The 13,786-nt window shown below is 45.0% G+C and overlaps 1 protein-coding gene across 1 annotated transcript in view; it reads right to left on the bottom strand.

The window, feature by feature from the left end:
• Positions 1–13,786, bottom strand: part of ADAMTSL3 (ADAMTS like 3) — a 349,469-nt gene that overhangs the window by 125,916 nt on the left and 209,767 nt on the right. The window contains 5 exon segments of the mRNA XM_049614336.1: positions 21–168; positions 5,193–5,397; positions 5,867–5,917; positions 7,006–7,144; positions 12,212–12,323. Of these exon segments, the coding sequence (XP_049470293.1) occupies positions 21–168; positions 5,193–5,397; positions 5,867–5,917; positions 7,006–7,144; positions 12,212–12,323 (655 nt within the window).

The raw sequence follows: 13,786 nt of genomic DNA, 5'->3' as shown, positions 1-13,786 counted from the left end.
AACATGCACCACAAACTTACCTTTTGGTTTGTAGCACGGGATGGGGATGATACATTCTTCTTTGATGTGTAACTTCAGCTGTGGGTTGCAGCCACCAACGTGCTGCCCACGGTGGTTGATACACAGAACGACGCGGTAACGTAACCCTCGGCCACAAGTCACCGTGCACTTCAAAGAAGAAATGAGAAGCCAGTGAAATTCTTGTCCACGAGGAGATCCACAAAGGCATTAATGACTCAAGCCAAGGAGAGCCCCTGATCGACGTGAGTACTAAACACAAAAGACCATTAGACAAACAGTATGTAAAGAAGGGGATAGAAGCTGGTTTCCCCTGATTCTTATGTTTCAGGGCCCCTCCCTTTGCAAGGTCTCCGTCCAATTCTCAATCTGAGAAGTATTTCAGATGAGGCCACAGCACAAGAAAAACTGAAATGACCCGAAGATTTTCTGTTCGATATGAAAGAGACTTGATATAGGTTTTCTCAAATTTGATTAAATTCGTAATGACATTATCCAAAACAACTTGAGAACATGGGAAATAGAAACTTTTTTAAACTATTAGTTAAAAAATCAAGTTCTGATCAGTCACACTAAAGGATTTTCTTTCCATTCTGTCTATAGAAATCGATCTTGCAAAACTGCGATCACACGAAGAGGCTATCATAGAGTATTCAGCCACAAAGCCCAGGAAAAATACTGTACAAATATCAAGCAGTTAAAATTAATAAAAACATTCTGCAAGGCACCTGGGTGGCTCAGTCGGTTAAGCCTCCGCCTTTGGCTCAGGTCAGGGTCTCACGGCTCGTGGGTTTGAGCCCCGCGACGGGCTCTGTGCTGACAGCTCGGAGCCTGGAGCCCGCTTCGGATTCTGTGTCTCCCTCTCTCTGTACCCACACCCCACCCCCCCCGACCTGGCTCATGATGTCTCACTCTCTCAGAAATAAATATATTAAAACAACTTTTCTAAATAAACAGTTTGCTATTTTGTCTGAATTTTTATGGTTTGTGTTGCATTTTTTCCTTGAATTATTTATTTATGATTTGGAAGGTTCTCTTACTGACAAATGGAGAATTTTCCTGTCATGAAAGCCTAGGATATCATTTCAATTTATGTACATATGTTGGGGAGTACATATGTGCATAAGTATGTGGTTTTTTTAATTAATAGACTTTATTTTTTAGGACCATTTTATGTTTAGAGAAAAACTGAGCATACAGTCCAGAGTTCTGCTTTGCCCCCACTCACCCCCATAGTCTCCCTTATTACTGACATCTTGTGTGAGTGTGGTACAATTATCACAACGGAGGAACCAATGCTGCTGTATTGTTTTAACTAAAGTTCACAGTTCACGTTGGGGGTCATTGTCAGTTTTTTAAAATTTTGCAATTGCTTCGCTTATTCTGAGTAAAAATTCACTGAGGTGCCTGATATTTTTATTTCGCATCCTTTCTTCTTCAAAGTCCAAACTGTACACACTTCAGGCCTCCCCAATTCTTGGATCCACCCGAGGGAGGGGCTGAAAGTCCTAGGACATCCACTATGAACAGGTGCGGCCCGCGGGGGTTATCGGACTCATGTCCCAACGCACCTTCAGGTCAGTAGCCTCATTCCCATTCCGACAGATGAGCAAATAGCCCACCACCAAAGGACCTTGCCCAAGGTCACACAGTTCCCAAGGGGCATAGCGGATCCACCCTGGAGCCTCTCGTTGCCAAAACCATGACTTTGCCACCGACTCATCGAGCTCAAGGACTCTTTCTTAAGTCTGTAGATGTTTCCTACACGGTCACAGACAAGTTTCACAGGACAGGAAGGCCTTTTTTAACATACTCACTTCTCCAAAAAGGGAAGGTATCGGCAGAGACCAAACAGACGGTTACCAGAGGGGCGGTGGGGGGTGGGGATGGATGAAATAAGGAAAAGGGAGTAAGAGTGCACTTCGTCGTGATGTGGAACCACTGAACCACGATACTGTACAACTGAAACTAATATAACACTATGCTAACTCTACTGGAGTTTTTAAAAATAGGGAGTTAAAAAAAAAAGGCTATCAGGAAACCTATCTGATTTCCTCTTGCCATTGAACAAATATTCTAATGAACTGAGTGAGGTTTGAGATTAGACCCTATTTCTGGGAAATCGATTCCCCTACCCCAAGATTTATCAACTTGAAATATATGTGACTGTCAGAGGCTGTTGCGTATCGGCCAAGAAAGAAACAAGAACTCTGCCCAAAGAGAAAGAAAACATTATGATGGATGATAAGGTATAACCACACCAGGACTGGTCAATCCAAAGGAGTACTGTCTCCTCTCACATAGCACCCCCTTCCCCCCCAGGAAGCTGGACACTTACCCTAATAATGCTGTCGGTATTTACAATTTCCAGAACTCCTCTTTGGAGGAGGAATATATCCTTAATGATAATGAATTCTTGTTACTGAGAATGTATTTGATGTTTGCAAACAAATGAAAAGTATTAAGAGCTGAGAAAGGTAAATGAGATGATTCGGTTAGCAACCCCCCTTTTGATACCGTGAGTGACGATAAAGTCACAATATTGATGAGGATGTGGGGTCGTGGTATGAAAGCTCTAAAGCCAAGACAAAACATACGGATGGGACTCTTCTAAGAGCTGAAAATGAGCTCTGCAGGTTATAGAGGTAAAAATGTTGATTTCTGATGACAGATCACAGCATGACTTTTGGCACATAGGTCAGGAGTTCAAGAACGGAATGGCCTTGCTGTAAGAAAATCCTCCTCAGTTCTGTTTACTTATGTGAACAAGTTTTCCTGGTGTGCACGTGCAAAACAAAACAGAACAAGAAACCAGCAGTAAAAACTAGGAATAAAATTATTGCGGAACCCAGGTCTGAACCCATTCTGGGAATGGACAATTTTTTAAGCCACCCACCCTCATTTTCTGGATTGATTCCAACTAAAAGAGACAGGAAACCATCAAAACCCTAGAGGAGAAAACAGGAAAAGACCTCTCTGACCTTAGCCGTAGCAATTTCTTACTTGACACATCTCCAAAGGCAAGGGAATTAAAAGCAAAAATGAACTATTGGGACCTCATGAAGATAAAAAGCTTCTGCACTGCAAAGGAAACAATCAACAAAACTAAAAGGCAACCAACAGAATGGGAAAAGATGTTTGCAAATGACATGCCGGACAAAGGGCTAGTATCCAAAATCTATAAAGAACTCACCAAACTCCACACCCAAAAAACAAATAATCCAGTAACGAAATGGGCAGAAGACATAAATAGACGCTTCTCTAAAGAAGACATCCGGACGGCCAACAGGCACATGAAAAGATGCTCAACGTCGCTCCTCATCAGGGAAACACAAATCAAAACCACACTCAGATACCACCTCACGCCAATCAGAGTGGCTTAAATGAACAAATCAGGAGACTATAGATGCTGGAGAGGATGTGGAGAAACGGGAACCCTCTTGCACTGTTGGTGGGAATGCAAACTGGTGCGGCCGCTCTGGAAAACAGTGTGGAGGTTCCTCAAAAAGTTAAACATAGATCTACCCTATGACCCAACAATAGCACTGCTAGGAATTTACCCAAGGGATACAGGACTGCTGATGCGTAAGGGGCACTCGTACCCCAATGTTTCTAGCAGCAGTTTCAACAATAGCCAAATGATGGGAAGAGCCTAAATGTCCATCAACTGACAAATGGATAAAGAAGATGTGGTTCATATACATAATGGAATACTACGTGGCAATGAGAAAGAATGAAATATGGCCTTTTGTAGCAACGTGGATGGAACTGGAGAGTGTTATGCTAAGTGAAATAAGTCACACAGAAAAGGACAGATACCTTATGTTTTCACTCTTATGTAGATCTTGAGAAACTTAACGGAAGACCATAGGGGAGGGGAAGGAAAAAAAAAAGTTAGAGAGGGAGGGAGCCAAACCACAAGAGACTCTTAAAGACTGAGAATAAACTGAGGGTTGATGGAGGGTGGGAGGGAGGGGAGGGTGGGTGATGGACATTGAGGAAGGCACCTGTTGGGATCAGCACTGGGTGTTGTATGGAAACTAATTTGACAATAAATTTTATATTTAAAATATTTACTTTTTTTTTTTTTAATTTTTTTTTTTAATTTTTTTTTCAACGTTTTTTATTTTTATTTTTGCGACAGAGAGAGACAGAGCATGAACGGGGGAGGGGCAGAGAGAGAGGGAGACACAGAATCGGAAACAGGCTCCAGGCTCCGAGGCATCAGCCCAGAGCCCGACGCGGGGCTCGAACTCACGGACCGCGAGATCGTGACCTGGCTGAAGTCGGACGCTTAACCGACTGCGCCACCCAGGCGCCCCTAAAAAATTTACTTTTTATGTGTAATAAGTGTTTACCAAAATTTGAAATATATTTATATTGTTATGATAATAACGATCCAGGGGAGGGGGAGCATTCCTAATACTTAGAGCCTATGGCCACAGGAAACTGAAATAAATTAATTTCAAATAAAATACAACGATTTCAATCGCTATACATATATTCTTGGGAAAAAGTAGAAGAGTGTAATCGATAAAAGACTACGGCATAAAAGGTACATTATGTTGGGATAAATTTCTGTGGGGAGAGTGGATTCAGAACGTGAGCTCAAGGGGGAAAAATGCAAACTATCCACAAACTGTTCAAGAAGGACCTCTTCGTGTGCTTTTTAAGGGAAAGATGACAAAGATAGAAATCAACATGGCATTTACATTCTGCTGAACACATTTTTTTCTTTAAATGCTGTAACACTTTTATTTTGAAATGTCAGCATTCACATGTTAGAAATGACACTCTTTGATCCTTTTTACTTAAACTTACAATCAAGACTTTTAGATGGCAACCTAAATAGAGGTGACGGCGTATTTAATTTTGCGAGCACCTTTTAGGGCGTATGTGACAAAAGGAGCGATAGCACCTAGTCAATGTTCGTTCAAATTTGAGGTTTCAGTGAAAGTGTCCTGTCCTTGGGGTGCCTGGGTGGCTTAGTCGGTTACGAGTCAGACCCTTGATTTCGGCTCAGGTCTTGATCTCAGGGTCGTGAGTCCAAGCCCTGCACTGGGCTCTGTGCCGGGCAGGGAGACTGCTTAAAAAAAAAAAAACTGTATCTCAATAAATTAAGAAAATAAAATAAGATAAAAATGAAAAGCCAAGCGTCCGGTCTGGAATCTTACCTGAGACCACTCCATGGCAATCCACTTGGGGCAGTCGAACAGGTTGCAGGTCTGCATGACCTTGGGTTTGGGCGCGTACATGCACTTCCACTCCTCTACCTGTAGTATCTCTCCGTGCATGGACTCCTCCACACACACGAAGCTCCGCCTCTGAATCCCGCCCCCGCAGGACACCGAGCACGCAGTCCAAGGGTTATGTTCCCAGCTCAAAAGCGAACAAATAAAAACACATTATTTATTTGTCATTGGCTTGTCTGTCTCAAGCTTGCAAACGCGACAGCGAAAAGTACTTCCGGAAGCGTTCCTTGAGCTGTCTCTAGACCATCAACACTAAAGGACAATATTACTAGAGAACCGGAGAAACTCAAAGTCGGAAACTAGTCATCCGGGTATAAAAGGGGGACTCAAATTTCTGACCAACTGCAAGGCCTGAGCTCCCTCTCTAACGGCCGGACATCCCCAGTGACGGGAGACGTGACCGTTGGAGGCAGTGTATTCCATCCGATTCTTTGACACATCTTCCTTATGGAGTTGAAGTCTGTTTGCCCGTAGCTCCTCGTAAAGGATCTAGTATCTGTCCCTCTTATATTTTGGACTGTTGCTACAGATACTACAGTTCCTTGCAAACTACTTAGAGCAAATTACAGAGTGGAAAACGGAAACACGTAACTCACCGAGGGAGAGGTTGGAAGTGGTCGTAGGGCATGATCTCTTTAAACCCGTCGCTACAAATGAAATCACGGTGACAGTGTCATTTCTAAATCAATCGACATATTAATGTAACCCATACAGATCTGACCTCCCAAAAGACAGAGCCCTTTCAGACTGAAGACGAAACATGACAAGTGCTGTGAACCCTTCCCCAAAACTTCCCACCATCTTTTTTGGTTTTCGGGAACATCCGTGGCACACGCCATCTCCAGTTATACGGAACTACAGAAACCAGTGCTATGAATTAATCAAAGGGAAGAGCGTCTCTTCATTCAGATAAACCTACTTTCCATCATCTAAGACGGTTATTTTGGTATGCTAATGATATTAACATGCTATCATTTTAGTAGACTCTTTAGCAAGACATTTTATTTCATAGAAGCTGTCCTTTGAAAAGGTCTCTATTCATAATTATGTTCACCTGGGATTCCAGGAAATGGGTAGTTCAGTGACAGGAAATGAAATCCACTGAGAATGCTTCCTTTTCCATTTGCACACTTCTGCCTCAGCCAGCTGGCAGCTGTCTGGGGGATTCTAGGACTTGATATTGTGGCTGTTATTTTAAGATACTGTAGGAAAGCCAGGAAACTTCCCCAGGCAGTCCAAGTCAGCAGGTACTAAATTATGCAACGGGATAGTTTATGCATCGCTTTTCTGCCTTGGCATTGAAACTTCTTACTTGCTTGAGCAATGCATTATTTATACTGAACTTAATGCAAACGCTTCGAAAGTCAGCACGGGGTAACGGGCAACCCAGTTTAAAAGTGAAAACGGTGAGTTCAAGATATTTATGACTGGCAGATAGACAAGACATCGTACTTGGATGGAGAGAGTTTCCCTGTTGTGTGTGTAGATGCTCACGGAGGGTCCTTACAGAGGGGTGAATATCAGGGCACATGCACGCACAGCCACACAGGAGAGTGCAGGGCTGTGTGCGCTGGCGAGCCTCGTCCCCGCTGAGCGGGGCTACGGACGCGGGTAGCTGCCACCTGCGTGTGTTCAAGGTCGCACAGTGCAAATGTCACTCTGCAAACATGGACTGGTCTTGGTGGCGGTTGGCTGATTTCTTTTTAGAGTAAACACTAAGGGCAATGACGCAGACCTCGAAGGGCAAGGATCCATGCTGCACTCCTTTAGTTTGGGCTTGGGTTTCACATTTTCGGGGTAGTAATGGCAGTAATGGTCAGGAACTACCCTCTTCAAGCGGATATCCACACATTCGGCCGAGTTGAGCTGGTAGCCTAAAGGGAAAAAGAAAAGGCACCTGTGAATATCGCACTGTGTCGTGTTCCCGCGGCAGTGATCCCTTGGCACAGACTCTTCCTCCCCCAGAAGAAACTTAACTCCGTGGTTCTCATCCCTGACTATGCAGGGCAATCGCTGGGAGCTTCTAGCACACAGCAGTGCCCGGGTCCTTACATGGTCCAACTGAGGCAGAAACATCGGGTGGCTCAGTCCGGGAAATGGGTTGATTTGTGGGCTCTAATGATCTTCAGGTTCTTCTAAGATGATGAAGATGTGTGGCCGAGAGAGAGAGAGAGAGAGAGAGAGACAGCGAGCACGCACAAGCAGGGGGAGGGTCAGAGAGAAGAAGAGACAATCCCAAGCAGTCTCTGCAACATCAGTGCAGAGCCCGATGTGGGACTCGAACTCACAAACTGTGAGATCATGACCTGAGCTGAGATCAAGAGTCAGATGCTTAACCAACTGCACCACCCAGGCGCCCTGTCTTAGCACTTTTAACGAGAAAGTGGCAAGGGACTCCTTTACGGAATGCTCAGACCTCGGGGCGGAAGGTCACTTGCTGGCCGGTCTCCCGAATGTCCCCACAGCCCTGCGCCATGGGCCCCCTGTTTCCCCATATTCTGTTTTTACTATTCCCATCCTGACTCCCCCAGAGACCCCTATTTCTTGCTTACATGTTCTCAAATCCGCATGTGCCTTATGCAATGTTGCTTGTGTGTGCCTGTTGTAACTAGATAGGTACTTTAAATCTTGTTCTATTGTCTACTTTTCTCACTCGGCACGACACTGTTAAGAGCCACCCACGTGCCCCGGTCGGTGCCTCCTTCCACTGCACAATATCCTGTTGCTTGGGGACACTGCGTTTTACTTGTTTGCTGTCCGGGGGCACCTGGGGCACCTCGGATGCCAACGAACTTCTCTAACTGGGGAAGTAAGCACTGTCCATACTGGGAGGAACAAAGTCCATCCCCTACACCGCCCCCTGCCTCAAAATCCTTCAGAGCAGAAGGGATGAAAACTCACTCTCGATTCTGTGAATTTCAAATTGCACAGTCTCTGAGGAAAGTGAGCGTTCCAAATGGATGAGTGCCGTAGATTTAAAAAACAACTCACAAAATGATGCTTCTACTTCCTGAAAGATCTGATCCCAGGCTTCCTGTCACTACATAAGTGTCATGCTAAGTTTAAAAGGAAAAAAAAAAAAAAGGCAATTTTTCAAAAGCAGAATGAGCTCTTCAGGAAAAAAAAAAAAAAGGCTCGAAGCTAAGCTCTCAGCCTCAGCCAGTTGGTCTAAAGGTCTAAAAATACATTTAAGGGCCTGATTGCCGAGAGGAATCTGATTTTATAAACCACTAGGCAGCATTCCGCAAGCCATGGCTTGGACGTACACGGCGTGGGGAAGGACGGACTGGTATGCGTTATGAAAAGCAAGGTTGAAACCACAAGAACGAAAATCCAAATGGAGTCAATAAAATGCGACTCGGGTGCCAATATCTGCCAGAAAGTCTACAATATCAGATGGCAGGGGCAATCAATCCAGTACTGTCTCCAGACTGAGCTTCAGAGTCCCGCGTAGATGACTACAGGCAAGGCAGAAAAGCCCGGCATCCCAGTACCTTAGGGAACAGAGAACCAAGCTGCCTGATGACCCAACAACTCAGAAATGGCATTTACACAAATCGTGGCGACTTGATTAGTAATGCAATTAAACTCTGGTAATGCTTTCCTTGTGGGTTTTATGTGTGTGTGTTGACTTCCTCCAAAACAAGTACAGAACGAGACTATACCTCCTCGAAGCAAAGGAACACCTCTGTTCTAAATGGAAACATAGTTCTAGGAGACAAAAAGCATACAGGTGTTTACAATTTAAGGAGAGACGATTAATTTTCCTCTTTAATCTGATAGAGGTACAGAGAAAACTGAAAGCAAAGGAAATAAGGCAGGTTGCCTTCCTATGTTATGAACCAATGTATTGAAATTCTGCCTGTGTGCGGAAAATGGCAGGCCGTAGAGGGAACCCCAAGAGCAGCCTAAAGTTTCCCTTCTGTTCTTACAGCCACTGCTGTCTCTGGCGGACAGTTTCCCTGCCAGGTGCTCCCATTTATGGCTCCAGCAGGGCTGTCTTTCCTTCCGCACCTGAGTATGAGGCACATCTGTTTCCCTCCCAAGAATTTAACCAACTGACTAAGCCGAGTCCCATTCCCAATGTCCCTCCCAGAGTGAAAAAGTGCCTCTTTTTTCTTATGTGCCTGAATGGGAATGTCTCTCTGAGTGATTAGGTGGGAGAGGGGAGACATTAAAAAGAAAGAGATCTTTGTCTACTTGCTGAGTAAGAATACCACCCCCCCACCGCTGCCCGCTCTTTGCTTTCATTTGGGGGTCCATGGGAGACGGTCATCTCTGGAACCATGGTCCACTTGACTCAAAGGTGGTGGGATTCTGCTTCTGGATATAACACATGCAGGTAGGGAATCTGTGGGTATGTCCCACTCACCCTGAGAGCATGGAGTCATGTATGTATCTCATAACCCACCACCGGAGAATGCCAGGAGGGGGGGCGGCCACAACCCTGTCGATTATGCTGAATTTTTAACAAAATTCAGGTTTCTTTAGAATCGGACATAACAGGTATTTCCTGAGTACCCATTAACTGCCAGACACTATATTAGGCTCCTTGACCCGTGTCCTCTCATTTTGTTCCCTGACAGTGCTGCAAGGGGCATCATCCTGTTTTATGGATGAGCAGACTGAGGTTCAGAGATGGCACAGAGCTAAGCGGTGGCAAAGCCAAGAAGTGAGTCCAAGTCCCTGAACTTCAGCTCTGTGGCCACCCTGCCTCTTGATGGAAATGTCGTCATGCCATTTTCGGAGAACGAGTTTGGCCAAAATGAGTCTGAGGCCCGGGTTTGGAGAGACTCACTGAATTTATGCAGATCACGGTCTCAACTCCCAACACTGTTTTCCCTCAATCAGCTTTCAACGAGATCAAATGTGTTTCAAGAGTTTCCCTGGCGGTCACCGACGCAAGGTCGGTGACTCAAAGCTCTGAAGGAGTCTCTGCCTCGGAACAATGCTTGTAATGTTCAGCAAAATACATTTTCACTTTCGGTGGAATCGAGAAACACCGAGAGAATGTTAGCGCTGGTAGGGACTTAAAGATGATCTCCAGCATTGTGTTTAAGTCATATTTACTTTTGTGATCGTGTTCTATTTATGGCAGGAGATCAGTTTGCCTCCTCAAGGTAAAATTAACTTGTTTTTGTGAATATGTTTATTTAAACATTTTTTAACTTTATTTATTTTGTATTTATTTTGGGAAGGAGCAAGAGGGGGAGGGGCAGAGAGAGAGGAAAGAGAGAGAGCCCAAGCAGGCTCCACACTGTTGGTGCAAAGCCCAACGCGGGGCTCGAACCCACAAACCATTAGAACATGACGTGAGCTGAAGTTGGGCACTTAACCAGCTGAGCCACCCAGATGCCTCTATTTAAATTTCTTAAAACATCCATTTAAAGAAAAAACCTCAAGTAAATAATAGTGCAGGGGTGACACAGATATGGCAAAAGCAGTGATTAATATGGCTACAGCTGATATCCAAAGATTCTTAAACTTGAATGTGTACCCTAATTTCCTGGGGAGGGACTGTTGAAAAGGATTAATGGGCCCCATTCCCAGAGTTTCTCATTCAGTAGGTCCAGGGTGGGGCCCAAGAATCTGTATTTCCACCAAGTTCCCACGTGATGCTGATGCTGTTGGCCCGGGGACCCCACTTTGAGAACCACTGCTGTAGAATCATAATCTAGTGGTCTATTGCCCAAGCCAAGTCTAGGAAGAAATAGCTGGGAAGACTAACTTTCTAGCTGGTTTCTAGAGCCCCATTCACCCCCTAGACTGTTTCTCTTTCCTTCTCGGCAACACAAGCTCCTTCTGGGGTCTGGGCTAAGTGCTCCCCACAAAAGCACCTGCCTGCTGCTTTCATGGGGAGCCTAAATCCCAGAGGAGAGAGTCCTGAGATACAGATTCCCGGGAACCCGAAGGCATCCCTGATACCTGAAGCCTGGAGTTTAAAGGAGGAAAGGCAGAAGTGACTGGGGACACTCAGCTGGGGGCTCAGAGGGAGCTGTTCACCAGCTGAGCAAACGGGGGGTATGTCCTTTACCTCTAATACGTTTCGGTTTGCTCACACATAATACAGCCACGCAAAGAGACCTTTCTTAAGGTTGTTTGCAAGAATAAATGTGAAGATGAACACCCCAGCACGTGGCTTGATACATGGAAATGCCCAACACTGCTGCCTGGTGCTTTTAGGGGAAGTTATCCACATAAGGCCCTCTAGCAATTCAAGGAACCACGGTTCATGTGTTGGCACGAGCTCAGAACCATTTATTCCTCAATTTTAAAGTTCAGTTTATTAAAAGAGACTTATAACGGAGGCTCTGGAGGCCTCCTTTCCTCCAGGCAGACGCTTTCTCCATGTTAAACAGCCGATTTCCCGCCACCTGAGCCTGTAAATACGTGTAGCACGTGCGTGGAGCCCAGAACCTTCCTTCACTGTCTGTGAAATCCTTGAACTAAGCAAGCAGCGGGCAGGAGTTTCCCCTTACCACTCAGCGGCTACCCTTTCTCCTTTTGGTAATTTACGCTAAGGCACCTACCTTGAGGGAGGACGGGGTGGAAATCTAAATGTTAGAACGGGGTGGAAATCTAAATGTTAGAACCAACGCGACCCATTCACCAAGCTGCTTGGTCTGTTTTTCAGGTTTTCCGTGGAAAATTAAAAATAATGCATGCTTTACAGACACTTAAGACAAGAAACGCAAGGACACACATAAACAGGTCTCCAGCTTTTTGCTAGAAGTCTGTCTAGACTGTTGCACCTGTCTCCAAGAATAAAGGCAAACACACATCCGTTCACACCACTGCGGTCCAGGCTGCTGGGCAGGACGCCGCGTGATCACTCATCACCCGTCACCACACCAATGTTACAGTCAGCTTCAAAAAAACGCACAGGTATGTCATTGCTAACTCTGAGCTCGGAACATTCAGGAACGAAGTCTGTGCCTCACCTCCTCCACATGTCACAGTGCAGGGGAAGAAGTCGGTTTGTCTCCACTGATGACTGATCGGCTGATAGAAGAAGAATTGGGCCACACTGTCCTTGGCCACCGTGTACCTGGTCTGGACACAGAGAACCATGGTGACACATCTACATGCAACGGTCTAACACTTCCCACGGCTTTCCGAAGGAGATCAATGTACTTCACTGAGGTATGCAATCTCGGATCTTCAGATCTTTCACGACCAACTCCGGCACATGAAGTTTCCAAAAATTCTAACATGTGATAACACTTCATTCGGGGTTGCCACAGAGGGGGGCTCAGAAGACCTTCAACCAGGCTCCCCAGAGTCATTTTTCCAGACAACTCCATGCCTGGAAGGGAGTTCTCAAACGTGTAGATGGCCTTTTTTTGTTTGGTCGCGTAACTTCTGTTTTTTTTTTTTTTCTACCTGATACATCTGAGTTTAATTTCCATGAGAGCAGGGGCTGAGACAGTCTGGGTTTGTTTGCACCATGCCACATGCCTGGAGTTCTTAACACTTGCAATAATTCTTACACTTTCATCTTTACGCAAATCCCTCCAAAAAGGTCTTCTGGAAAGCACAACTGGAGAAACGCAAATGTACACAAATATGTGGTGTCCATACTCAAGCGTTCCAACATCTAACTAAAGAGAAGGGGTGCCACCGTGCGTGAGCCAGCGGACGGAAGAGGGAAGATACTGTTGAGGGATTACACTCAATGAGCACGTTCTCCTCCTACTTTTTTCTTTTCTGCCCTCCTGACTGAACAAATGAGTGAACCAAGGGAAACCCCCAGAATGCAAGGAGAGGAGAAAAAGAAATAGAGTTCACGCGGGATCCGTCCAGAAATGCCAACGCTCATAGGGACTTCAAACAGGGGACCCAACAGAGGACATAATGAAAAGCCAATATTGGATGATATAATTGCTGAGAATTTCCTAGACCTTGAGAAAGACAGGTGTACTCAGTTTAAAAATGTTCTGGGCAGGCATTTTTAAAAAGTACAACAACCGGGATAAAGAAAAATCTTAAAAGTTGTCAGAAAGGAAAAAAAAAATGATTACTATGAAACAGTGAGAATCAGACTGGCATCCGATTTCTCATAGGCAATACCGGATGCAAGAAAGCAAAATCACACCTTCAAAGTGCCGAGCAACGATAACTTTTTGTCTAGAATTTTGTAACTAAACTATCAATCAACAATCAAAGATCAATGGTCAATCTATGAGCAATCGATGATCAAATTATCTATCAGAACCAGTGAAACAGAGATATCTTCAGACACAGAACGACTGAAACGGTACCCCTTGAGACCCTCACTGGAAAAAAAAGGGAAAAAACTATTAAAAGGTATTGAACACGAGCGAATATAAAAGCAGGAGGGAGTAGATGCAAGAAGCAGTAATGATGAAATCAGTCAGTAAAGCTGATTCATAAACATAAGTAAGAGTTGACTAAAAGATAATATGTGGATGTACTTGATCGTAAAACGGTAAAACACTCTAGCACGAGACGCTGTCAGGGAGGAGAGGTGGGGGGAGGAGAGGTGGGGGGAGGAG

This window comes from Panthera uncia (assembly GCF_023721935.1).
Source record: "Panthera uncia isolate 11264 chromosome B3 unlocalized genomic scaffold, Puncia_PCG_1.0 HiC_scaffold_2, whole genome shotgun sequence".
In the NCBI taxonomy this organism is placed as follows: domain Eukaryota; kingdom Metazoa; phylum Chordata; class Mammalia; order Carnivora; family Felidae; genus Panthera; species Panthera uncia.
This window is presented reverse-complemented; position numbering and strand designations above follow the sequence as displayed.